Genomic DNA, 27,938 nt, shown 5'->3' with positions numbered 1-27,938 from the left:
ACACAGCATTCAAAGGTTCCAAAGGGAAGAAGAGAAAGGACCCAAGAGTTACTGAGTGCCTGGAGAGTGCCAAGAACTTGGCATGTAATCCTCATCGATGACCTTCTGTGGTAGGTATTATTACCCTCATCTTACCAATAAAACCAGAGACTCAGAAAAACCCATGAAGCCTCTATGCCTCCGCTGTGCTACCTGACCACAAAGTCTTAAGTGTTCTGGGAAAGAGAAGGAAAGCTAAAGAGTCTAAAGCACCATGTATCAAGCTCTCAGCACCTTCCCTCACTAAGCAGACGGTACTAGCTTAAGTACTGCATTCCCTCTTTCACTGGAGTCAACTTCTTTCCAACAGAATCTAGAGAAATACAGCAAAAGCCATGAAGATGCTCATGGCCTTTGCCCCTGCAATTTCATTCCCAAGATTTTGCCTTAAAGAAACAGTTCAACAGGGTATTCACTGCAGAGTTCACTATAGTGACCAAAAAAAAGGGAAATGATCTAAATGTCCAACATTCACAGAATGACTTGGAAAATCCCAGAATCTTCAAATCATATATTATACAGCCATTTTAAATGAGCTTTAAAGACCAAGACAAAACAAAGCAAAGCATTTGTGATAAAATAAATTACCACTGAATAGAAAACATTATAAATGCCACCACTATAACTTTGCAAAGTATGTACATGTGTATACGCAGAAAAGGAACATAGTTGTGTTAGGGTGGTAAGATTATGGGTGGTTTTATTACTAGTATTACCATGTCTAAATTGTCCTTGTGGTGTTGTTCAGTGCCTTTACAATTAAAGAAAAAGAGACAGACAGACTGACAGACTCAACCCAGCACCAAGGAAAGGCCCAGGAGGACCAGGGCTGGGATGTAAGGCAGAAATTGAGAACCGTCCTACATACCCGGAAGGAGGAGGCCAGGCAGGCCCCAGGGGAAGGGAAGCCCTCTAGGTATGGAGAGGGTTGTAATTAGTCTGATGCTAATTACAGAAGTCTCACTAGTTTATTAATTTTTTTTTTTTTTTTTTTTTTTTTTTGCGGTACGCGGGCCTCTCACTGTTGTGGCCTCTCCCATTGCGGAGCACAGGCTCCAGACGCGCAGGCCCAGCGGCCAAGGCTCACGGGCCCAGCCGCTCCGCGGCATGTGGGATCTTCCCGGACCGGGGCATGAACCCTTGTTCCCTGCATCAGCAGGCGGACTCTCAACCACTGCGCCACCAGGGAAGCTCTAATTTTTTTTTGACAGACCGAATGAAGACTGAATTCCTTCATTAAGCCAACTTGGGTTCAGAGACACATTTCCTGAGTGGTCATCCCCATTCTTCTCAAAAACCTAGCCCTTTCTTTTTCTTTTTTTTTTTAAGGACAGCAGTAAAGTAAAATTTAGTAACAGAAACACATACCCTGGAGAAATTAAGACTCCTGCCTTAAATACAGAAATTCAAGACATTTCAGGGAACTAAAGGGGCTTGAATAAACAACTGAACTACCATGTTTTCTACACTGGGAAGTATAAACGGAAGAGCAAAATACTCAGCTTAGTATTAACGGCCCCTCTGATCAGGTTCCAACCTTCTGATATTACTTCATATTCAGCCCCACAGATACACCGTGCTCCAGCCAGACAGAACTACCAGTGCTCCCCAAACACTTTCCCACTCCCGTGACTTTGCTCCAGCTGCTGTGCCCACTGGAAAGTCCTCCTCTCTCTCACAGTGCCTGCTCAAGTCTCCCCATCCTCCAAGGCACAGCTCAAAGCCGTGTCCTCCACAAAGCCGAACCCAGTCCTGTACCCTGAACTCATCTCTCACTCTCTGAAGTGGATCCAGAGCCCCTGGAACCTTTGAAGGAGTCACACACGGTCTGCCCTGCGGCACAGGTATCCAGGTAACTGCCTTTTCTACCATATTAAACCCGAGCAACTTGAAGCAAGGACCCCTTCAGGCTTCTGCATGGAACCCACCATAAGGCCTAAACTATAAGCACACAGGTAGGCTCTCAGTGAATGCTCCCCTGAAAGATAAGGAAAAGAAATGCATCACCTCTGCGGAAAGAGGTCACTTCCTACCTCAGTTGCTCCCGTTAAGCAATGCAGAGAGGAAGGTGTGCTCTTTGATGGCCTGGAGCAGCGGACGGATGGATCCTGCTTCTTTGGTTTCCAGCCTTCATGAGACTCCAATGTCCTCCCCAGTTGACCGTAGTCTGCTCGGCCCCAGGTAAACACCTTGCCAGTTTCTAAAAAAAGAAAAAAAAATTATTTGAATTAAGGCTATATTCCACAGCTGTGCTCTCATGGGTAAGCGAAGAATTACAAGAGAAAGTATGATCATTAATTTTGGTACCAACTACTATGTAGCAGGAGCCTTCCGATCTTCCTGTAAAGAAAGTGTGCATATTCACGTGTTTATAGATGTGGGAACTGAAGTTCAGAGAGGTGAGATGTATGACTTAACCAAGATCAAACAAGGGCTGAGTGCCAAAGTTGGATTCCAACAGAGGCTACTTCTACGGCTTGGGTTCCTGCATTTTAGCAGATATGGACATGGCCACAGAGAACACCTCAAGGGCATTGTATGGCCTATGCACCCTCTCCCCTCCCCCACACCCTCCTTGTACTTTGCAGGGACAGAGGATGTCTGTTCTCAGGCTCCCCTCCCTCTCACCCAATCCAGAGCCCTCTGTCAGCCACCTTGAGGTTCCCCAGGCTCCGGACTTGCCCCAGGCCACAGTCTCTCAGGGCCTTACTCTGAGCTCAATTAATGGCCAGTTTCATGTGTTTTTCCCTCCACGTAACATCGAGGACCTTTCAGAGTCTATGCTCTTACCCACAGGAGCAATTCTAATAGTCCCAAGGTGAGTGCCTATGTGTGCTAGAGGGAAGGGAGTGAGAGAAGGAAAAAAAAAGACAAAATCATTTACAGCCAGAAAAGCATTCAGTCCCCCAGATGCACCATCTGGGAAGCTGGCCAGTGCTAAAGACGAATGAAGAAAATGAAGTTTGAAAAAAAGAAATGGCCTTTTTTCTCCCAGATAAGAGAGAATTCACCAAACTTATTCAGCTGTACCAAGTGCCACATTTGTTATTTCAACAGAAATGCAAAATCTGATGAGGCATAGATTATTAACAGATTCTCTGCAATAAATATGCATAACCATGTGCGCTGTATAAATTCTTTATACATGTTTATTTTAACAAAGGGAAACTTTGCTTAAAAGACAAAACACCAAGTAATGCATATTAAATTCTAGACAAATCTACTACATACTCTGTGTTTAGTATCAAAGCTTCATCTGGTCCCACATTCAACATATGGTTTATAGTGTCAGTTAAAAAACAACCAGAGACTCATAGGGGAAATGTCAGAATTTTGAAGGGGTACAGGGCTCTGCAGGGATACAGTTCTCAGGATCAATCTGCTCACGGACACCAAAATAGACACCAAGAAGTTCTTCCAGGCTTCCTCGAAGAGGGAACAAAGTCTGTGCAACCCATGGGGTGCCATATATATTACAAGAACAGGGAGAGGGTCCATTCAGATGTGTTATTTCATGGCCTCACAAGTGCTATTCCTTTTGCCATGGATGCCCTTTCCTTACATCATTCATTTGATAAACTATGGCTCAACCTTCAGAGTCCAGCTCATGGACCACCAGTTTTGCAAAACCTTTCTTGACTTCTTAATTCTCCACAGAACGGGTGAAACCCTCCCTCCTCTGATCTACCTTTACTACTGTACTCATCAACTACTAGGATCCCACTTAACAGGTGGGAAAATTAAGGTTCAAAGGAGTGACCAGCCCAGGGTCACACAGTTAAGCCACACTCCTTCTACTAGCTCATGGTACCACTCTGTATTGGTTAATCACACTGGCCCAAATCACTGCATAAACACACTTGCTTCACTTCTGTAGGATTAGCCCCCAAAAAAGCTCATGTGCCCAGGACCCACAAAGCATCCCAAGCTGGCAAACTGTCCCTCTGCTTGAGCTGGCTGGGATTTACAACCAGACTGCCTTAGCAGAGAGATTCCCAAGAAGCCAGAGGATGAGACTGTTACTTCTTAAAGGATCCTAGCACCCCTCTGCTGAGAAGAACTGGCAAGTTGCTAACTGCAAGACTACAGAAAGAATTATGTTATCACAAACCCCACCGTGAATCCTTTCTTATCAAGTAAAACATCTTAGAACCTCCTCTGCTATTGATTATTGATGTCCAAGACAGGCAAGACTGCCAGAATATGGTGCTACCATGATTACATTTCCAATAACAATTCAACCATTCCACTTATGTAGCACTTTTCACCTTCAAAGCACTTTACAAAGATGAACTAATTAATCTTCATGCTCCCTGGGGAGGCCACAGACATTTTATTACAGACAACCAGGCTGACTGGATGGCCAGCCTTTGGGTTCCGACCTAAGTTTGTGCAGTCAGGTAGGTACACTCCCTGAAGCTGTCTGTCTGCTTCTCCCCAAAATATACTCTGCATCAGAAGGCTCACAGGGACAGAGGAGGCTCTTTTCTTTTTCCTTTAAACAGACATTTATTGACCACCTCCCAGGAGCTCAGCACATTAACAGACAATATCTCAATTAATCCTCATAAAAATTCTGTGAAGTATAGATTATTAAGCTTATTTTACAGAGGAGATTTGAGAGGTTAAGTGACTTGATCAAGTCCAGAAAAACCCAGCCAGTGGTAAAAGCAAATTATAAATCCTCTGTCTTCTGATTCCAAGACCAATGGCAGATCCAATGATTGTACAGCTGCTGTCACAAACTGATGAAACCTGGCTGATGAAACAGCCATTCTGACAGTGTTTGGGGGGGGGGGGGAAACTCAGATTAAATGGATATGTTCTGTGTACCATCCAGCTTTCCTCACTAGAATGGCCTCCTTCCCAAGAGACCATGCAGACCTCAGAACTATAAGCAGTGAAATAAAGGCATTAAACACAAGGATTACGATTTTTAGGTCACCTGGAGCAAAAGAAAACAATGAATCCACATACAAAAGATGTCCATTAATGCACTGTAGATAAATGTCTGCCTCGAGCTGAAGCAAGCTGGCAAATCCAAGGACATTCAGATCCCAAATGTATGACAAATGAATCTACCTTAGATTAAATAATAATTATATATTACTGTGCCAAAAAATAGATACATTAATGCCATCCAACGAGTATAGGTATGTGTCTCCAGATAAATGGGAGAAATGACAAACAGCTCAAAATAAAGTCAGCAAGTAAAATATAATTTAAAGGCACACGCATGCGAAAATTAACAGAATAACTAGGGAGCCAAGAAATATACATGGTCAAGGGTCCCAACGCAATGGAGAAAACAACGGGGCCAGATGAGTGGTATTGACAAAGACTGTCTAGGGAGCTTGGAGGGAGCATTCCAAGCTGGAATTGCCCCGGCAGGCTTGATGGAACAAGTGGCGTTAAGGTGAACTTCTGGAAAGGAAAAGAAAATGGGAAGATCAGGGAGAACGTTCCAGGAGTGGGGAGAGGGGATAAGCAACGACAGAAATCCAAAGGCACAAGGTGGGGCAGGTGGAGAGAGGGAGGGTCACGAGGCAGGGCGGCGGAAGTGAGTCGGGGCTGCCAGGCTGGGGCCACCTCAGGGCAACGCCAGGCTCACGGTCTGGACCTCACCTTCCAGACTCGTTTGCTTGCACTCCCTTATCAGCAAAATATTTTTAACATACCTCTAATACATGTATATTCATTTATTTATTAAAGTATACACTTACATTATACACATATGGGAATTATAAAGGTACCTTTATTCAAAACTATATAGTGAAAACACACTCCAAAAGTAGAAAATTTAAAACAATGAGATAAAAACATAAAAGAAGTCAGAATTTTCTCTTCCCACACCCTGGCAATTCATCTTGCATGCTCACTTTAGGAACTACTGCTACATAGACCATGGGGAGACTGCAAACTTTTGGGCAGGGGTGGGGCCTGATGAAATGAGTGTTTGGGGGATGGTACACTTGGCAAAGGATTGCAGGGGGCCAGTAATAATACTACTCACACCTACCACTTCCCTCCCCAGCACTACTATGTGCCTAAGCATTCTGTTGTAGGAACTCTCTATATACTGTTCTAAGCTTTCTCTATGCAGTATTCTGTTTACCCCTCCCAACAACCCCGTGAGACAGGTATTCTTACCAGCCGCATCTTACTGACAGGGAGAAGGTTCTAGGAATGGGAGAGGGGACAAGCAAAGTCACAGGAGTAAGTGAAAAGGGAAGGAAGGCAGGAAGCCACTACAGTGTCACAAGCCTAAGAGGCATCAGCTAAAGCCAAGGTTGAAGTTGTTGCAGGCGGTAAGAATTTGCAAGGCTTGGCACCCCATTTGACGTAAGAGAAAGGGAACGGGAGGAGATACACAGCACTCTGAGATTTCTGGATTTCAAGGTTAGTGGGAAGGTGGGGGTGTGCCATTAAAATATAAAAAGGCGCAGAGGGTGCTAGATCAGGGGTTCCATTGACAGGAGTCATGCGTTACCAAATGATTTAAATCACTTGGGGCCCTGTGCAAACATCTTATCAAACAGTCAAATACAAATAAAGGGGGAGTGAATGAGGAGAAAGAAAATGAGGTGCAAAGCCCTGGGTGCTCTGGGATCAGAGAAGACACAAAAGTGGGGGTGGATGGGGAATGGTCGGGGAGCCAGCTTCCTTCACCAGCCAGAGGGCTGCCCAGGATGCTGGTAGGGGCAGGTGCTGCAGCCACAGCAACGGGCACAGTGAGAAGCTGCTTCAGCAGTATCTGGGTCCTCAGGGGAAGAGGTATTTCTACGCTGTTCTGGGAAAAGGGGTCCTGAAGGTGATAAGAAGATAGATTACAGTGTGATATAAGGAACATCCATATTTTCCTAACATAATCTGTCCCAGAAGGAAACAGAATGCCATTGAAGATATCAAAATGGAGCTATAGCAAATAGAGGTAGATGTTGTAAAAAGAATCCCACGGGTCAGGCAGAAAAAAGGCCACGCAACCTCTTTAGTCCCTCCCACCTCAAATGCTTCTGGAGTACACACACACACACACACACACACACACACGGAGGCCTCTCTGCACCTATGAGTTATATTTATTATATAATGTATCCGTTTACAAACACTTGTTACTCTCTGGGTTAGTAATTCTAAGTCCTTGGAGTGTAAGAACCTCATTTTTATAACCCATCCTTTGTTCTGCCATGTGGACAGAGACTTTATAAAAAGACACTTGATAAAAACCAAGAACTTCGAACACCGAACTAACGGCCCGAGAGTCACCAAGCTTAGTCTTCCCGTGCAAGGAGGAGGAGAGGGGAGAGCTCAGAGGACAGGGGCCGGACACAGGCACACCAGGCTGCTTCCCCCACGCAGATGTGCTATCCTGCTCTTCCTCGAGGCTTCCACACCCCTTCCCTCCGCCCCCGCTGTCTCCTCTACCCCTGAGCCCATTCACCTAGTCAGCTTGTATTCATTCACTCTTCAACTCTGCTCAGTCCTCAACCCAGATCAGACTCTTCTGTGCGACAATCTCAGAGAACCATGTTCCTCATCTTGGGAGAACCTGTCTCAGTTTATAACTGTATGCTCATTAGGAGGACTGTTGATTAAAGTCTGTCTCGTCCTCCAGAGAATCAGCTCTGTGATAGCAGGGACTGTTTCTGCCCATCCCTGTATCCTAGAAAAATGCCCACCACAGAGTAGATGCTCAATAAAGTATTTGTTGCTGGAATGAACAAATGAACAATGTAACCATCTCTTCCTACCTACTTCGTACTCCCAACTACTAAACTTTATCATTTGCTGGCTCCATAATCTTAAGCAAATTACTCAACGTCTGAAAAATGGAAAAATAACACCTTCCTTGTAGGGCTGCTGCAAGGATACTTTTTCATATAGTGCATGACACATAATAGTAAATGTTAGCCACTATTACTACTATACTCCCAAACTGAACACCACGGCCTTACCAAGGATTTCCATCGTTCCACCCCCAATTTCTACCAATTTGTCAAATCTTCTCTGCCAGCTGCCAACTACCGACATGTTAGGTAAGTCTTAGTTGAGTCATCGTCTTTATCTTACTGATAAAGAAGAGGAAGAACACTGAAGCCTTCACCATTGGATTTGGGGATTTTTGTAAGATACAAGCATAGTATATGGCACATCGCATCACACAACACAAATAAATTTAAACCAGGGGGTAAAAAGGAAGAGAGTGGAAGAGAGCAACGGAAAAGAGATGAAGCAAGGTGAGCTGGAGAAGATAAGAAGCTTTAACCAGAGGCTCAGAAGACCTGGATCCTAATCCTGGCTTCTCTCCAAGGCTACGTGATCTTGAACACATCCCTTCCCTCCAGGGGCCCTATTTTTCCCATCCATACAACAAGAGGACTGGGATCGATGACCTCTGAGACACCTTCTTGGTCTAAACTTTAATAATGATGTCTAAAAATCCTCAGGGTCAAAATGAGTGGTGTACAAGTTAATTTTCTTGGCACCTTTTGAATATTTAGTCTGACCAGTGTCCTTGAATAAAACATCCACTCTAATATCAAAGATCACTAATATGATTAACAATTTTTATTGAAGTCTAGTTGATTTACAATGCTGTGCCAATCTCTGCTGTACAGCAAAGTGACTCAGTTTTACATATATATGCTTTTTTTTTTAACTGAAGTACAGTTGATTTACAATGTTATGGTTACCAATTTTAAAATTTGGGAACTTGGTTGTATATCTTGTTTGTTTGTTTGTTTTTGTAAAATTTCCCAAGTCTCCAAAGTTGTATCATGAATAATATCACATAACAAAAGGTCTGGAATTTTTTTAAGTTAATACAGGAATAAAATTTCCAAACATGAGATGTCCAACTAAAAAGAAGAGAAGAAGCAGCCTGCAAAGAGATTGAATAAAAACATAAGGGCCTGGGGAGAATTATTTATTGAGAGTCGACTCTGTGTAAAACTCTATTTTAGGCACTGCCATGAAGTTATATAATTTAATCAACACTGAATGATTAGTGTGAATTCCATTTTACAGAAAAAGAAACAGGTCACAGAGGTTAAATGACCTGCTCAAGATCACACAGCTTGGAAGTGGCAAAGCTGCAATAATGATGATGATAATAACAATAACTAATGTTTTGAGAGCACTTACTTCATGCCAAACTCTTTACATGGATTGTCCCGTTTAGTCCACAAAAACACCCCGTGAGAAGGCATTATTATAATCCTCACATTACAGGGGAGGAAACTGAAGCATAGAGGGAGGTAAAGTCTCAAGCTCAGAGCCTCCAGCTGCCCCCAGTCGGTGCCCCCAGTCACTGCCCTGCAGGGGGCCCACCAGTCCGTGTGACCCCAGCTCCACTTTCCATTGGCCCACACTGCCTCTTTAAAAGTGGACAGTCCCAAGGACTTCTGGAGGTTGTTCAGAGTCACAGGGACACCTGTGTGGGCTAGGGGCACAAAGACAGCCCGGCCAGATCACTAAGGGAGCATCACCCTCGGCCTATACAGCAAAGATCAGAGTCCTAAGACGTGCCAGGCACTCCACACGGCTGCTCCATTTTCACCACTCACTTTATTAGCTGTCAAATCAGGGGCACTGGCGAGAGAAGTCCAGGCAGACTGCACCTGAGGAGCCCCTGGACCAGCTGTAGGACTGTCTGTATCACGCAGGATGGGGGCTTCCCAGACAAAAGCAGGGAGGACTGGCTTCTTCTTCAAACCTGGGGAGGGCATCTCAGGAAGCCCTGGTCCTAGATTGTTTGTGTATTTGGCTCCCTCGCCCTCCACAAGCCCCTCCCTCCAAGCACCTCGGTTCTCTTAGCGCTGGGTGACTGCCCCTTTGCCAAGGGCCTGCTCCACTTCCTCCCTCCCAGGCCTCAGGGTTGTGCTGTGCCCCAGCCTGCACTGCTGGTCGGCCTGCTTGTTCCACCCACAGAATTCCTTCTCATCCTCGGGGCCTGGCTCAAAAGCCACTGCCTCCCTGAAGTATTCTATTATCCCCTAGTCAGAATAGGCCGTCCGTTCCTTAGGAGCCACTGGCATGGTGCTTGTACCCCTGTTCTAACTACTATTCTATGCCACCAAATATAAGCTCATTTGATGACATGTCTTACGTTGCCCACTGTCTTAGTCAAGGTTCTCCAGAGAAACAGAACCAGTAGGTTCTATAGAGCAAGATTTATTATAAGGAATTGGCTCACATGATTATGGAGGCTGGCAAGTCCAAAACCTGCAGAGCCGATGTCCAAGTTCAAATGCTGTCAGGCAGGAGAATCCTCTCTTACTCAGAAAAGGGTCAGCTTTTGTTCTATTCAGGTCTTCAACTGATTGAATGGGGCGCACCCACATTAGGGAGGGCAATCTGCTTTACTCAGTCTACTGATGTAAATGTTAATCTCCAAAAACACCCTCACAGAAACACGCAGAACAACATTTACTAAATATCTGGGCACCCGTGGCCCAGTCAAGGTGACACATAAAATTAACCATCATATCCACTGAGGGGTAGAGAACAGTGATCCTTCCTTATGTTGTCTGTATTCCTCACAGCACCTAGCATAGGGCCTGACCCAGAGCAGGTGCTCAGTGTTTGCTGGAAGGAAAAAGAGTCACAGGCATTGCTCTTACCACAGATTTTTATGTGCCACCAAGGATGTCAGAGACCATCCCCTCCAACTACCCAAAGAGAATACAAAACTAAGGAAAACAAATGACTCTTCACACAGACGACTCCGAAACAGAGCCAGGCACTCTCAATATTCAACAAATAGTTACTGAGTACTTTCTATAGGCCAGGTGCTGTCCCAGGTGCCAGGGGCCACAACAGCGAATGAAACAGACAAAACTCCCTTCCTTGGCGAAGCTTACATTCTAGCAGGGGGAAGACAGACAATGGACAAAAATCACATAAAACATATCCCCTGGCAAACGACTTCTAGTGCTATAAAGACAAAGTAGGAAAAGGAGACAGGAAGAGCTGGGGAGGGAGGTGGAGGCCCAGGACAGGTGCCCAGCTCCCCACTTCCTGTCCAGGGCTCTTTGTCTATAGCACACCACATTTCTTAAAGGAAGAAACTTAAATTGAAGAGCCCTCACCCGACTCCTGAAGGGACAGTGAGACTTGTTCTAACTACCTCTCAGGACTATGATGAAAAGGGAGACAATAAACATGAAAGCACTTTATAAACTCTAAATAGAGGTGCTGGAAATATCATGACTATCACTCTTTCTCTAAAGCCAGTTTGCAAAGAACCATCATGAGAGGCTGGACCGTGAGCCCCTGACCTGAGGGGCTCTGGCCCCTGCTCTGGCCCAGTGCTTGGGCTTCCTGCTCCTCCAGGAGCCCAGCGGCACATCAGGCTGCCAGTCACACCTAGCAGTCACTTGGCACCCAGAGAAAAAACATCCCTGATTGAGGCCGGTGCCTCTGCAGATGTTTCCCAACTCATTTCACATTCCAACTCCCAAGCTTCTTCGCACACTTTTAGACTCTTATTAATAACACTTTAAAATGTAGATTGCTGCCTAATCTTAGCTGCGTAATTAAAAAAATAATCTTGCTTCTCTCCCTCCCGGCAAGAAAGGAAACCATACCCCAGGGCCTCTGCAGCTAAGAATCACACCCTGCAGAAAAGCTAGCAGGAGGCTGCAGGTGGGGGTGGGGAGGACGGCGGGAGGGAATGGGGGGAGTTGAAGCCAAGAAGCAAGTCTAATCCTTGATTTTGGAGAAAATGAAAACGAGGCTGAAGGAGGTGAGGGGTTTGCCCGAGGACACACAATGTATTTTGGCAAAGCCAGAACCCGAATCCCAGTTTCCTGCTTCCCAGGAACCTCTGTCCACTGCTTCGTGGGGGGAGGAGAGGAAGAAGGCAGATGTAAAGTCCTTGAAGAGTAGGAACCTGTACTTGTGTCATTCTCCGTGAGCACTGCTCACTGCACAAGGAGAAACAGCTACAGGTCTCAGATGTTCAAGATGATTATGGGAACAAGGCTCAAAATTCTTGACATTCAGTTCAGACTCACAGACCACCAGAGCAGGAAGGGACCTCAGAGTACTCTAACCCTACCGTCTGCTTCTGCTTCAGCTGGGAAAAGTGCAGCCCAGTAAGGAAAGTAACTGACTTACACAAGGTAAGGTAGCAGTGGGTTAGAAGCAAAGCAAGACTAGAACCCAGGTCACCCTGACTTCTAGCACATTCTACTCACAGCTTCTTAGAAAAATATGTCAACCTCTCAAAGCTTCAACTGCCACCTGCATTAGCTAATTACCAAAGGCCTCCTGGGCTCCTTGGCATAAAAGAGCAGAGACAGGCAAGGTCCACACGGCTCCTCACTGCCTGCTTCTCTAGCATGGCTTCTTGGAAGGCCCAAGAGCAGGGTAATGGAAAGACACACATCTCTACCCCCATCGCCTCAGGGTTCTCCTCTCCCCACCTAGTCCTGGACTTTGCCTTCAATTGCTGTCTCTTGCAAAAGATCATCAGCAGTTTCCATCTCTGTGAAGTTACAAAAAAAGAAGAAAAAAGGCCAAGCACTGAGCCCAGCTGTTGGTGAAGCTGCGTTTTCCACTGATGACTATGACTCACAGTGCCCGAGCTGGAGGCTGGAGCTGGGAATGAGACTTGGGTGATTGGGCACAGCCAAGGGAAAGCCGCAGTTCCTAAGCACGCCTGGGCCTGCAGAGATGCGCTGCCTGAGTCCCTTGGGTAAAGTCCCAGCACCTGGCTGTGGGCACACAGCGCCCCCTGCAGACCATCCTGAGGTCCAGCAGGACCAGGAGCAGGGCCAGTGCATTCTGCAAAGCTCACCATGGTATCCAAGCTGTCATGTTAGGAAACCAGGGTCCCACCTCCAAAACCCCAAGAGATCCCCCAATACTCTTTGCATCCTTGGCTTCCAAAGAGAAACTGGCTGTTAGTTAACGGGAGGCCCAGATTAAGATCTTCAAGCAGGGAGACAGAGGTTGCCCCCATCCTTGGGTGGGCAAATAATTCACCCAGGGTAGGAGCAAGGAGGGGAGGGAGCCTGTCCCGGATGCCAGTTTGTGGTCAACCAGTGAGAATGTCTTGGGACATGACTCTGGATGGTGCCTCTCAAATTTCCTCTAACCCCACCCCTGGGAACTGTCCCAAGTTCTTCAGCAGAGTTGAGTATAAAAGACCTATTGGGGCCTTAAGAGAGCTGCACTCACAGATGGGGGGAACTCTCCCACCCCCACCTGTAAGGACCCTGCGAGAGCGAGAACAGAGCAGCAGGACAAGGTCAGGAGGAGCCTGTGGAAGTGACGCCCACCCACTGTCAGTGGTCTGGGGACTTGCCACTTGCCTCAAGCAGTGGCAGTAAGGGGCACCACCAGAAGAGGCCATAAGGAGAACCTGTTATGATCAAGCACCCATCAGGAAAGGGAAGATAATCAGACCTGGAGTCCCAGTAATTTCAGTGAAAGGGGCCCTGCAGGTTACATTCAAATTGCTCATCTGGAGGTCCAAGGCCTCGTGGTGTGAAGGGCCATCAGGCCAGATCCACAGTGAGACAGCCTGTATTTCCTTCCCTTCCACATCTGATCTCTCTCCCACTCTGCTCCCGGATCCCATCTGTCCCTCAGGCCCCAGAAAAAACACACTTTACCAGCACCCCACCCACCAAGAAATTCCACCAATGCGACCTTCTATAAAAACCTGACTGGGTTTAAGATGACCTCCGAGGCATTCACGTTGAGTCCCACTAGAGATGGTGAGCACCAAAGCTACAGTGCCTTCCCTGGAGAGGCTGACTTTTCCATGGCCAGGGACTGGGAAAGGCATCTGCTACACAGGATTTTTCATTTCATAGGATCAGCTCCAACCAAATCAGCAAAGCACTGTTACTATGGACCATCTGCCAGGACCCGGAAACAGCCCTGTTACATAAAGGGGCTGGTGTAATGAAATTTATTAAACTGGATTCTTCCTTCCTCCATAAAGGAGACGAAGCAATTACAGTCTCTCTTAGGAGAGGCACTGCAGGGCAGTGGAGGAGCCCTGGGCTAGAGACCCCTGGGTTCTAATGCTGGCCCTGCCTCCATTAGCTATGGGACCGTCTCCCTGGGCTTCTGGTTCCTCAAATTTCAAATAAGGATGAGACGGTCCCTTCCAGCATTAAAAGTCCATGACTTCTTCTTGTTTTCACCAAAATGGCAAACAAAGTAAGCATACTTTGATATTAATTTTGTACTGTAGAGTTAATTTTCTGAAGAAGAGCAGTGCCTTCATACTTGCAGGCTAAAGGAGAAAAGTGCTAAGCGGAGCCCCCGACCCAGGGGCTGGCTGGAGGAAGATACACAGAGGAGGAACCAGAGGTTAGTACCTTCTATCACCCAGGCAGGAAAGGCCCAAGCGCATCACAGAGAGCTCTCTGGGAAGCAGTACAGTATTGCCAATGATCCCATTCGTGCACACAGTACTTTGCATGCACAAAGTGCTCTCACATCCAGGATCTTACTTGATCCTCACAATGTCCTCCGGTAGACAAGGTGACACTGCTGACCCCATTTCACTCTGAGCAAGGTAAGGCCAAGTAACTAGGCGGGCTGAATCCATGTCTCTCAAGCTCTCTGCAGTTTCCTCACACGTAAAATCGGGAAGGAGCCTTGCTCGGCAAACTTTGTGTAAGGATTAAAGAGATGATTTTGCAAATCCCTGGCAGAACGTCTGGCACACAAGTGCGTCCTTGGTAAACATGAATAACCCTTCCCCACACCCTCCATCTCCTCGGGGAGGTGTGGGAGAAACCCTGAAGCTGCTCATCTTCAGGCCCTTATGAAACGCTTCAAGACGGAAGGAAACGCAACCTTCCCTGTGGCCTGAGACAGCTCCCCAGAGGGTGGACCAGTGAGCCAGGTAACTCCAGTCCCTACCAGTCTCGGCCTTTCTAATGGTTGCCCAGGTCATGGGGGAGAGGGTCCTCCTGGGAATCCAGAGTACCTCAAAATCAGCCACAGAGAGACCTGAGTAGAAAGCAGCCTGTAAGAGCTGCCCCGAGGCAGGGCCCCCCCTCCCTTGTTCAAATATATCACCTCTACCCCGAAACCTTCAGCTGCTCCTTGCACTGCTCACAGAATAAAGCCAGTCCCTTCCAGGCACCATGTTAAGCAAACCACGCCAGGGTGCACTTCCCACTTCTATACCTTTGTTTCCAGGATTCCTTCTGCCTGGAATGCCCTGCCCTCACCTCAGCTATTCAATAAATATTTGTTGAATAATAGAGTGAAGGCATTAAGGAAGGAATGTGTGAATGAGTGAATGACATGAAATATACCCCCACTGAGGCAGCCAAATTAGGGATTATGATTCTCGTTTAACAGATGAGGAAATTCAGGCCCAGAGAGGTTACTGACTTGCCTAAGATCACACAGCCAACAAGCAGCCAAATTAGAACTTGAACCTGGCTCTTCAGGGCTCTTTTGGCTACCTCAGGCTTCCTCCTAAGGTAAAAAGTCACACTTAGATTAGGAAAAAGCTGATCCAAGATTCCTCAAAATGGGCCGCTTTCATCTTGGCACACGTCCGAGAGCACTTTAAGGCACTGGCTGTCACTATGATTATTGAGAGTTCCCGTGAGACAGGCAAGGTCCCCTGAGAAAGGGCAAGCACAGTGCCATCTGTCAAGAACCTAAAAATGATGGCGCAATTACAGGCCGGTCACTTAATGCTCACTTTTAGAGAGCTCCTGGAACAAATCAATCCCCACCAGGAAAGAGGAGGAGGGTTCTTTGAATGGAAACTCAGCCCTCTTGCCAGGGACCTCCGAGCCCTTACCAGAACCACCCTGTGAACTCGCAGCATGGCCGGTGCTCCAACCCCCTGCCCCAGGGACAGATGGGGCAGCCGAGACCCCACAACCCTAGGGCACCAGGCATCACTGTCAGCCTCAGGGAGCTGAAGCTCTCTCTGCCCTGGACCTCTCCAAGAAGGTGGGAAGAGGGCAGGGCCACAGGCCGATCTCCTGAGTACAGCCACTGAAAACGGCATCGCTCCCACATCCGAAAACTGCAGCCACTCCATGCAGCTAACCCTCATGGAGCCCTTCTTCTATACCAGGGGAGATCCAAGGGGGATGAAACAGACCAAGTCCCTAACCCGTGGGGCTCGCACCTGGTGAGGGGAGAACGACGACAAAAGAGTAAACAAACAATGATACTGTAGTTTCAGGCAATGAAAACTGCTCTGGTGGAAAATAAAGCTGGGCGCGGAGTCGAGTGGGTCCGAGACAGGTGGAGGTAGTCACTTTCAGTGGGGTGCACAGCGAGGGCCTCTATGGGAGGCCCTCTATGGGCAGAGTGATGGGAATGTGGCAGTCGCTACATGGGTGGGGCTCAGGGAGACCAGCACTCCTGGCAGAGGGAACTGCTGTGGTCCAGATGCAGAGAGGAAAGGTAATTGACCTCTTCTCAGAAGGCCTTCTACCGCCAGACACCACCCCCGAACCTGCTCCACAAATACCTGCCCTTTACTGCTTCACAGGCCTCCTCCCCGCAGCAGCCCACCACAAGCTTTCTCCACAGAAGAGAGAAACATATGTGTTCCTCCCTGCCCTCCAGTCTGGGAGTCGCTTGCTACATTTCCAGTGCGGTTGCTTTGAGGGGAGGTGGCATGAGGAAGTGAAATGAGTCTGACCTTTGACATCAAACAGAGCATGGTTCGAGTGTCTACTTGGTTAACTAGCTGTGTTACTTTAGACAAGCCACTCAGCCTCTCTGAGCCTCAATTTCCTCACCTGGACTGCAGGGGAAATGAACCCTACCTCAGAGAGTTATGAGAGTACGTAAGTGGCAGCACCTGGCAGAGCACCCGGTACACGGTAAGTGCTTGGCAAAGATTGGTTCCCTGCCCTACTCTGACCCCCTTGGAAATTAAAAAAAAAATTTTTTTTGTTCAACCAACTGTGCTAACTTACTGCAATGTACCTCTGGCAAGGCCCATCTGTTGGGTGTGGGGACTCCGAGATGACCCTTGACGAAGAGGAGGGCCCTGAACCAGAGGACAACTGGGCAGACGGGAGGGGAGCAGAAAAGACAAAGGACACCATCCTTACTGCAGGTGGGAGGGTGGAGATCATTAGGACCAGACGCTCAAAGAAACCACAATCAAGGCAGACAGTTAACTACTGTCCCCTTCCCTTCCCACCTCCAGCTCACTGGCCCAGGGCCCAGGCTCTTGCCTCCTGACTCCTCCTGTGGGGCAGCCAGCTAGAGGCCAAACCCATCTCAGTTCTTCTAACAAGCGAGGAGATTAACTCACAGGGAGACCTTAGGTAACCTCCTTCCTTCTCTGGGCCTGGTAGTGACCTCTGGGGTCCTTTCAGCTCTGACCTTGCTAATTCTGACTCTGGATGCTGGCCATACCGGCCTCACCCGTAAGGCTATCTGCCTGCCCACTGCTGCCATCTGGTGGCTCTCCAGGCCCAGCTGCACTCGGCTTTGGCCAGGCTCTCTGCAAGCCCCTTATTCGAGCGCACCTACTTCAAAGGGTGAATCTTGCTTCTGCTGCAGCTGGACACACACTGCACTCCTCTGGACCACAGATCAATGGGTATTTGTTGCCAAACACGAAAACCAAAAATAACCCCAGAACTTCATCTCTCTAGCAGAGATGACACAGCTGCAGCTGAGAGCCTGACCTCCCTGCCCAAACAGAGGAAGTAACCTGCCCAAGGTCGCACAGCTGCCTGGCTCCCAGACCAGCGCCCAATTCTGCTTTACCACAATGCTTAGGGCTGGTGGGCACCCTGGAAACCAAAAGTACAGTCAGCCCAGGGTCAAGTAAACAAAACCTTTGGAAGGTGGGAATCAAACTGTCAGGATTCCTTGCAAACCTCAAGAAATGGTAAGATAAGACATGTGAATATGTGAGCAGTCCCTGCAGAAATTCACTGGAAATAACAAACTGGAGGTGGCCAGGGTACCTCCTGACCTTGGAGGGCATCATTCACGAGGGCGCCTGCAGGTCTTCTGTAAACCAGTCTCCAAGCACCACCACAGCCTGGATCCTAGGCTAGGCAGACCGCCAGAGGGCGACAGAGGGTGAGGAAAACACACACGTAGCATCAATGGGTTTGCATGGGCTTCCCCCACCAGACACTGCTCCTCAGGGTCGAGTTCTATCTTTTCTTCTCTATCTCCAGGCCTCTTGGCACCTGGCCAGAGGAGCTGGGTAAACCTGTATACAGGCAGATCCCTCAGATTCCTGCACAACCATGGGAACTGTCCACGCTCTGTGGATTCAACTGATCACACTCTTGGCTCTGTCTGCAGCCTTCTTCTAAACCCTGTAGTACAGACCCTGAAAAAAATACTGTGTGACTTCAAGTAGGTCACTTGCCTTTTCTGGACTCTATTATCTCACATCTGCATAACTGAGTTCTGCTGGATGATCTTCAAAGTCCTTTTAAATCTAAAATTCTAGAATTTGAAACCAAATTGAGGCAAATCAAAGCCACTCTTCACCTGCTGAGCAAATAGGACAGTGAGAAAGGGGGAAGTAGCCAAACAATGCTTCCCTCTAGTGGTGTAACACTGTCACTACACCCTCTCAGCTCGGCCCTATAACTCAACTCCACTCCATCCTACCCTGAACTCTGAACCGGAGAAAGCATCTTACAGCTAGGCAGCTAAGCGCAGGTACAGCGGAGCGAGACAGAAAGAAAGGACGCCAGGCTCAAGGAACCAATGAGGCCTCTGAGCTGGTTCCACAACAGTGGAGAAATTCTCCATCTTTAGGAATGAGTGTATCTTGGAGCTCAAAGGACCTTTTGTGACCTCCAATTCCCCTCTCCAGATGAGGAAACCAAGGCTCAGGGATGTTCAGAAGGGACTTGCCTGAGGTCACAAAGCTGACTCATGACTGAGCCAAAAATAGATCCCCGCTTTCCTGCCTCCTTCAGCCTCTTGCCTCTTTTCCATGCAAACTCCCAGATGAGGTCCATGGAAGTGATGTGTCAAGGGCGTATATATACACAGGAATACACCAGCAAAGAGGCCAGTTCCCTGCACTGAGAAAGTTTATTCATTAACTCTTATGGGGGATATAATCAGACTGCAAATTACATATTCAGCATAGAAAATATAAAAGAAAATAAAATTCACTCATAATCCCACCAATCAGAGATAATACTCTGCCATATTTCCTCCTGGTCTTTCTAGGTAAACATTCTTTTTGGAAAAAAAAAAATTAGAAGTTGTAGTGTAGTACCTTATTGTAACCTACTCTTTTTACTTACCTTATCATGAGCACATTCCTCTGTCATTAAATATCCTCCTAAAACATTCTATTTAGGGGCTATATATTCCAACATACCATATATTCCAAATTTGTACCATAATTTATTTAACCAGTTCCCCCTACAATTTCATTTGTTTCCATGTATTTGTTTTTGTCATTATAAATTAGGCTGCAATGAATGGTATTATACTTAATCTCCCAATGCACCCATAATAATTTCCTTAGGCCCGTTTTACTTTTTTTTATAGGATGAAATTTCAGAGCTGGAATGGCCTTTGGATATCATTATGTCCACAACCTCCTATTGTCCAGATGGGAAGAAGGGGACCAGAGAGTTCTGTGTCTTGCCAGAGGACAAAGAAAGCAACAGAACCAAGTCCCAAACTCTCCACCCATTAAAATGGGACCTTCCCAAAGGATTTCACACCCTTTCCTGACTACCCTCTCCCACACTGACTTCCCCTTCCCCTGAAACCCTAGAGCCTTCAGAGTCTAGGCCACTCCTCTGGCTCTGCCATATTTTTTCATTCTTCGACTAAATATTTCTTTTGTTCATCCAACTATAAACTTCCTGAAGGTAGTTCTGGATTTTATGTTTCCTTGTAGTCTGTAGCATAGTGCTATATGTATCTAGGTAAGCATTCCACAGATACCTTCTGAAGGATCAAGGATAACTAGGAATTTTCTTCCTTACTGCTTGGGAGAATCACTGGTAAAAGCTGGAAAAAAATGTTTCTTTGAAAAGCAAAAGTTTAGTTCATGGGTTAGAGCATTCTGAGATACATACTACTTGGACTCAGAGTAGCAGGCTTGGGGACAAAAGACCAGGTTGAAGTTTTAACTCTGCCCAACTATGTGAACCAAGGCAGTGCAGTTAACCAATTAGGGACTTGTCTGGAAAGCAAGGATAATAACACCCATCTTGCCACCTTCAGATGAGAAAATGGAGATGAAAGCACTTTACAGTGATGAAAGTGGTCCGCAAGAGCTATGGCTGCTATTGTATTATCATAAATGGAAATGTGGCTGCCTCTGTGAATCCTGGGATGGCCTCCAGACCCACGCTCCTGGAGCACCATCTCGTAATTTCTACTCCGCACACAACTCCATTAAGGGAATCTCTGGCTACACGTTTCAGGTAAGAATTAGTGTTTTCTTGAAGCAGAATTTCACATACAGAAGGAACTATTATTCCTGGTTCAAGTCGCTGGGTGTGAGCAGTTAAGCCATCCACATTTCCTCCTCATCTCTGGAGAGAAAGTGACAAGGCGGAAAGAGCACTAGACCGAGGCCATGAGACCCGAGTTTTGTCCTCCCTCCTTCCCTCACGCTCTGTGCTTCCCCCTCTTCAGTCCTCAGTTTCTCCATCTCTAAGCTGAGGGGGTCAGGCCAGACGAGCTCTAAGTTCTCATCCATTCCTGACATTCTAAGGATTCTAGTATAAAAATTAATGGCTTAATAAAAAGAAATGAAATTGAGTTATTTGTAGTGAGGTGGATGGACCCAGAGTCTGTCATACAGAGTGAAGTAAGTCAGAAAGAGAAAAACAAATACCGTATGCTAACACATATACATGGAATCTAAAAAAAAATGGTTTTGAAGAACCTAGGGGCAGGACAGGAATAAAGATGCAGACGTAGAGAATGGACCTGAGGACATGGGGAGGGGGAAGGGTAAGCTGGGACGAAGTGAGAGAGTGGCATGGACATATATACACTACCAAACGTAAAATAGAGAGCTAGTGGGAAGCAGCCGCATAGCACAGGGAGATCTCAATGCTGACATAAAGGCACTGTCTTGCCTCTTTGCTTCAGTTTTCTCATTTGCCAAGTAAGGAAGTTTCTCTTTCCATTTCTGATTCTCTAAAACTTATAAGACTTTAGGACTTTTTAAGGTGACACTGAAGAGAGTGAAGAATGTCAGGAACTCTGTATTGGGGCCCACTTTTTCAATCCATAGCCTCTGTGAGACCACAAGGCTACTTTGCGATACTGCGTGGCCCAGGGAAAGCATCCAGCATCCCCAAGGCAACCGGGCTGTAAACATTCTGACCAACCCCATGTTAAGGTTTGGATCATGTGTAAATCATTCCCCTTGAAATTCTAATAAATCACCAGCAACCAGCACTTAGCATTTGTAAGCATTGATCTTTCTGCACTGGCCAGGAGAGTCCTGAATCAACCTGTTACTGATCCAGAGACATTCAGATCCAGGCCTACGGAGACCTCTGCTGGAAAGAGAAGATATGGGACATCTGACCTCCTGATCGCTCCAGAGTTTCAAAGGGCAGAGGAAGCCACCGTATACTGAACTGACATGAGCCCTGTCCTGTGCTGGATGCTGGAAGCTGGAAGCTTTGATACACCATCTCATTTAATCCTCATCCAAGGTCAGCAATATTTCCCCATTTTCCTAACGAAGAAATAAGCTCAGAGAAATGAGGCTTATTCATTTGTCCAGCATGCACTGAGTACCTACCTCGGATGTGCCAAGTACTTTGCTAAGCACAGAGGACACGATGCTGAGCAAAACAGACATGGCTCTTTCCCAGATGGAGCTTACAGTCTAGTGGGATGGGAATTAGTTAAAGAACCCTGTAGAAAATAGCGCAGGACTTCCCTGGTGGTGCAGTGGTTAAGAATCCACTTGGGGCTTCCCTGGTGGCACAGTGGTTGAGAGTCCGCCTGCCGATCCAGGGGACACGGGTTCGTGCCCCGGTCCGGGAAGATCCCACATGCCGTGGAGCGGCTGGGCCCGTGAGCCACGGCCATTGAGCCTGCGCATCCAAAGCCTGTGCTCCGCAACGGGAGAGGCCACAACAGTGAAAGGCCCACATACCGCAAAAAAAAAATAAGAAGAAGAATCCACCTGTTGAGACTTCCCTGGTGGCGCAATGGTTAGGAATTCGCCTGCCAGTGAGGGGGACACGGGTTCAATCCCTGGTCCGGGAATATCCCATGTGCCGCGGAGCAGCTAGGTCCATGTGCCACAACTACTGAGCCTGCACGCCACAACTACTGAAGCCTGTGAGCCCTAGAGCCCACGTGCCACAACTACTGAGTCTGAGCACCTAGAGCCTGTGCTCTGCAACAAGAGAAGCCACTGCAATGAGAAGCCCGTGTACCGCAATGAGAAGCCCGCACACCACGATGAAAGGTAGCTCCCACTCACCGCAACTAGAGAAAGACCACTCGGCAACTAAGACCCAACGCAGCCAAAAATAAATTTAAAAAAAAAAAAAAGAAGTAGTAATGTGTTTAAAAAAAAAAGAATCCGCCTGCCAATGCAGGGAACATGGGTTCGAGCCCTGGTCCAGGAAGATCCCATGTGCCGCAGAGCAACTAAGCCTGTGCGCCACAACTACTGAGCCTGCGCTCTAGAGCCCGCGAGCCGCAACTACTGAAGCCTGTGCACCTAAAGCCTGTGCTCCACAACAAGAGAAGCCACCACAATGAGAAGGCCACGCACCGCAACAAAAAGTAGCCCTTGCTCGCTGCGACTAGAGAAAGCCCGTGCGCAGCAACGAAGACCCAAGGCAGCCAAAAATAAATAATTAATTAATTTTTTAAAAAAGAAAATAGCACAAAGGAGAGGCTGTAGTGCCCTAAGAGATAAAAGGGAAAAGTGATGAGTCAGGGATGTCAAGGGAAGGCCTCCCTGAGGAGGTGATGACTAAGTTGAGGTCTAGGGGAAAACAAAAAAAGGACGTAACTAAGTCAAAATGAAGAAGGAGAGCAGGGTAAGTGTGGCAAATAGAGGGAACATCAGCTGCAAAAGCACTATAGTGGGAAATCCAGGATCCATTCCAGGTACCAAGGCCAGAGTAGAGGTCAGCCAGAGATCAAGAGCTAGCTCAGTTAGAAACAGGGCTGGAAAGGCAGGCAGAGGGCAGACCACGCAGTGCCTGGTGACCACTAAGGACTATGTCTTTATTGTAAGAGCAATGGGAAGCCACTGGAATGTGACACATGGGTTTGAAAAGGTCTTCCAACTGAGGCATGGAGAACAGACTGGGGGGAGAGGGAGCGATGTGGGAAGCTGAGGACACCAGGCAGAGGCCACTGCAGGATCCAGCAAGAAGGTGACAGTGGCCTGCACCACGGTGGTGATGGAGAGGAACTGGCACAATCAGGAGGCTGGCAGAGCTGAGTCACACCTCGGCCTGTCTGACTTCAAAGCCACGCTTCTCTCTACCTTGCCATCTATTCATTCGTTCAGCAATTAGTTACAAATCATCTACTATGTGCCGGGCCTGTGCTGGGGATATAGCCGTGAACAACACAGACACTGCTCTCGTGGAATTTACAGTCTAGACATTAAACAAATAAGAATGCAAGTGGATGTATACAATCCATTTTGTAGGAAGAATACAGTTTCGTAGTATGTATACAATCCATTGAAGGAAGAATAGTGTGATCAGAGATTTTAACAGGAAAAATTACCTGTAAGGCCATGATGATCTTATATTGATAATATAAAAGAGCTACGTGCTGGCTGCATGTAAGTGAAAGACCTCAGGAAACTTTGCCCGTCAGACCTGGCCAGTTCATGAGCCCTGAGGGGAGAAGCTGGTGTGTCTCAAGCCCTGCACAGACCCTGCCGAAATAGAAGCCTTTCTAAAAGCAACTGCTAACTCCTTAATGTACTCACACATCCCAAGCATGGGCACCCCCTGTACAGGTATGTACAGCATTTTACAGTTAGTTAGGATCTTTCACACAGATTCATTCATTTGAAACTCACAGCAGCTGTCTGTAGAATGGAGGTAGGTTTTAATACCCTGCATGAGAGAGGAGGAAATTGAGGCCTAGACAGGTGAAGTGACTCAACTAAGGTCACCCAGCTAAGAAGGCACACAGATCCACCACCCAGTTCTCACTAGAAGCACTTTGGGCCAGGAACTCATGAATCTCAGAGGAGACAGCTGCAGGTCACCGAGCCTGGATAAAGTCACACAGGAGTCCCATGAAGCTCCCGAGAACAATGATCGGGGACATTAAGCAGCTTGGGAAAGGTTTCTTGAATGCAGCTCCACCAGTCTGAGACACAGGTACCTTGCCAGCTTTCCCAGATTAGAACAGGTTCTCTTGGACTCTTTCCAAGTGCCTCTAATGGAGAAAAGTATTTTTCCATCACAAGCACTGTAGGTAGGCACCAGACTCCTGAAGAAGGAGGACAGAGACTGCATCCCAGATTCCCACATAGACGAACTAAAGTAATCTTGATATCATGTGAACTGCCCTCGCTAAGCACCTACCACTGGGGATGGCAGTCTTGGGCAGCATTTCTTGATCATGGTACCACTAACATTTGGGGCTGGGTATTTCTGTGTCGGGCGGGGGGGGCTGCCCTTGCATTGTGGGACATTTAGCAGCATCCCTGGCCTCTACCAACTAGATGCCAGTAGCACGCCCACCCCCAGTTGTGACAACCAAATATGGCTCCAGACACTGCAAATGTCCCCCAAGGAACAAAGTTGGTGTAGGGATTATGAGAAGGGAGAAAGCACAGTCTACTCCCCGTCTCCATCCTAACCCAGCCCAGCCCAGCCCACCTTACTGGACGGATCTATGGTCACTGCACATAAGCTGTTTTTAATCAATAATACACCCCTAATGTCTTCCAGAACGAGACTGGGGGCAGCCTCTGTGCTGATGTGGCTGCAGGTAGGTCCCAGGAACAATTCTCCACTGGAGCTTATGAAAACAACTAGAGTCAAATAACTCCTTGGCCCAATAATGAGCTGATTTGACCCTGTGAGCAAATCTTGTTCCCATTAAAATGAGCAACTGGGTCTGATTAAACTGGAAGCCCTGGCTGTTTCTTCTCAATGACACCGCGCCAGGGCAAAGGCTTCCACAGCTACTAGGAGGAGGGCAAAACTGGTGAACCAAACAGCAGGAGACTCTCTTCTACCCAAAACTCAGCGCAACAGCCAGGACGCTCAAACATCCCAGCTTTTAACCACTCTGGACTCAGGAGAAAGGGGAAAATAACAAAGTGCATAAACAAGAGATCTGAATTAACAAGTTAATCAAACAGCTGAAACATTACCCAAAGATCACGCTCTCAAGTGGAGGTGGAGACCTGAAGCTGAGCCCCAGAGCAGCTGGGGTGACTCAGACAGTGTCAGGGACATAGGTTCCAACCTCCCACTCTGAGTGCTGGGCTGTTGGCCCAGACGTGGAAATCAGCATGAGTTACAGTGCTGCAAAGCTAGAATCAAAGCAGCAACATCTTTATGTCTTTCATTAGTCAGCTGCCTAACCAGTTAACGGATTTACTGACAGACTCAACTAAACCCACTATGGTTTGGTAGTAAGTGTATTTTACTGCACTGCAATTCTTTGAAGACTGACTAAGCATGAAACGCCTACCTGTTAACACCCAGTGACTCAGACTACTGCTAGTGTCTGTGCCATTCCTGCACACTGACTTAGCTCCACTGCTGCACTGAAATCTGATAACAGGTCTGTCTCCCGTAGTGACAGTGGGCTCCCTGAGGGCAGGATTAGGATCTAGTACAAGGCATGGTACATAAACAGATCCTCACCATCTGTATGATGGACAGATGGATGATAAAGTCTTCTGTTTCTGTACTCTTAGACTTAAGCCTGTCCACACATTGCAGTGGGAAGGCACGGCCCACATCTTTTCTGTTTCTTCAAGGCTTAGAACACTGCTCAAAAGGTTTACAATAAACAAGAACCGATTTGGTTGGACTCTTGAATCCAAAGAGACAAACTGAAGCCTTCTGATCATGGACCAGCGAGTCCAAGGAAAGAAGAAATCCTCGCAGTCTACCCTGCCTCCTATGCATTTGAATATGTTTAGTCTCTTTTAACTAGAAACAGTTTAATGTAAGCAAAGAATACTTTCTCTGCTAGGCACTGGAGATACAGACGTGAGCAAGATGAATACCGTGCCTCCTATCACAGAGCTCACTGTCTGGAGGAGAAGAGAGAGAGTAACAATTATACAAATAAGCGGCTATTATGCTCAGGGTCTCTTTAAGAAAAATTTCTGTCGATGGTCCCAATCTTCAAGCAGTCTGGACTTCTTTGAGGAAAGTCATGATTTTCCTCCAAATGAATGACATCATTAGAGCATCCTCTGAAGCGGTAAATATGGAACGTTTATTATACACCTTTGTTATATAGGCCTCTGTACCAAAACAATCTTAAAAAAAATTTTAAGAACCAATTAAAAGCACCATGGATATAAATACTCATAAGTCTATGTGTTCAAACGTGTAGTATGTGTGACTTACCCAGGATAACTGAAGCTGACCTGAAAACCTACAAAAGTATTGGATTAAGTCACCAGGCATTTGAGAGTCTACAGATCTGTGTGTCACTAATGAGCAGGCCAAGAGCAGGCAAGAGGACTCCTGAGAACCCCTGAAGTTCAGAAGGCCTTGACACGATAATGGTTCTTAAGAATTACAAACTGCTGGTCTGGGAAACTGTGTCAGTCAGCAAGAGCTCTAGGAAGGCTGGGAAGAAGGGAGGCCATGAAAAAACAAACCCCGAGAACAGTGTCAGGAATATGAAGACCAGGCAAGGAGAACTGCCCTAAGATGAGAAATCAACGAAGATATTATCAAGAAAAGATAAAGACGCCAAAAGCTGGATGGCATGGCCTGGTAAGGTAACATCTGAAGGAGTATGTGGGATGCTTGAATCAATGTACAAAGTTTGTTAGGGTTAATAAAAATTTAAATCAAAATACCATGCCAGCTATGACTCAAAGTAATGCTTTTGCCTCCATCTTAAAATATTTAACTTAATAGTTTCTGACACCTTTAATTTAGACTCAAGTGAAAATGCAAATACAGTCATCCCTTTAGCTATGACAAGGCAAAGACTCCCCAACCACCTGGACAAATTTCTAGGTGATGTTTGTTGCAGTGGGTTCCTTCACAAAACCTCATGGACTCTTAGGGCCAGAAGGAGTTAACCTAAGCCAGCTTTGCCTTTTTGCGTGTAAACCTGTGATCCAGAGAGGAAAAGCCATATATCTGGCTGATTGCAGAACTAGATCCCAGGTCCTTCCCTTCCCAACCCTTAAAGCATTTCATCAGTAAGAACCAAACTACCTAATCCCAAGCATTCATAGCTACTTAGACAGCTGTCCCCCAGCTGCTCCTCCCAACCACAAGCTCTCTGCCACTCTCACCTGTCTGAGCAACTAGGTGTGTCCACCCATTCCAGACAGCAGCGATCTTTTCATTCTGAAAACAATGTGCTTCTATCTTCTGGGGCACAGGAAGGAAAGCAGCGTGGGAAGCCAGTTGCCCATGCTTGTTGCTTCCCCAAACAAACAGCTCTCCTGCATCTTAAACAAACAAAAGGGGGACAAAAGAGGTGAAGGAACATTAGTCCAAAATGATGGAAAATAACCTGTTTGAAAAAAAAAAAGTGGTTAAAAGAAGTTGTATTACTCTTAATCCTACAATGTTGAATAGAGCAAAACAAGATACCAAATTCATGTATAGCATAATTATACACAAGATTTTTTTAAATAGGAAAAAAGGCCAAATGGTCTTAGCAGTTTGTCAAGGAATAGGAATGTGAGTTTATTTTTTCATTAATTCATTCAGCCAAATATTTGTTCAACATCTACCATGTGCAAGACATATGTTTCT

At 46.8% G+C, this 27,938-nt stretch overlaps 1 protein-coding gene across 3 annotated transcripts in view; it reads right to left on the bottom strand.

Moving 5' to 3' along the window:
• Positions 1 to 27,938, bottom strand: part of SERGEF (secretion regulating guanine nucleotide exchange factor) — a 219,968-nt gene that overhangs the window by 170,170 nt on the left and 21,860 nt on the right. For all 3 annotated transcript variants that reach the window (XR_009564891.2, XM_030831515.2, XM_030831518.3), the window contains exons 8-9: positions 27,470 to 27,628; positions 2,073 to 2,239 (exon numbers count right to left, since the gene is read on the bottom strand). Coding sequence is in view for 2 of the 3 variants with exons in the window: in XM_030831515.2 (XP_030687375.1) it covers positions 2,073 to 2,239; positions 27,470 to 27,628 (326 nt within the window). In the remaining variant the exon portion in view is untranslated. The remainder of the gene's footprint in view (positions 1 to 2,072; positions 2,240 to 27,469; positions 27,629 to 27,938) is intronic.

The sequence above is a fragment of the Globicephala melas genome, chromosome 8, assembly GCF_963455315.2.
Source record: "Globicephala melas chromosome 8, mGloMel1.2, whole genome shotgun sequence".
NCBI lineage: Eukaryota > Metazoa > Chordata > Mammalia > Artiodactyla > Delphinidae > Globicephala > Globicephala melas.
The sequence above is the reverse complement of the archived record's forward strand: the minus strand, read 5'-3'. Positions and strand labels throughout refer to the sequence as shown.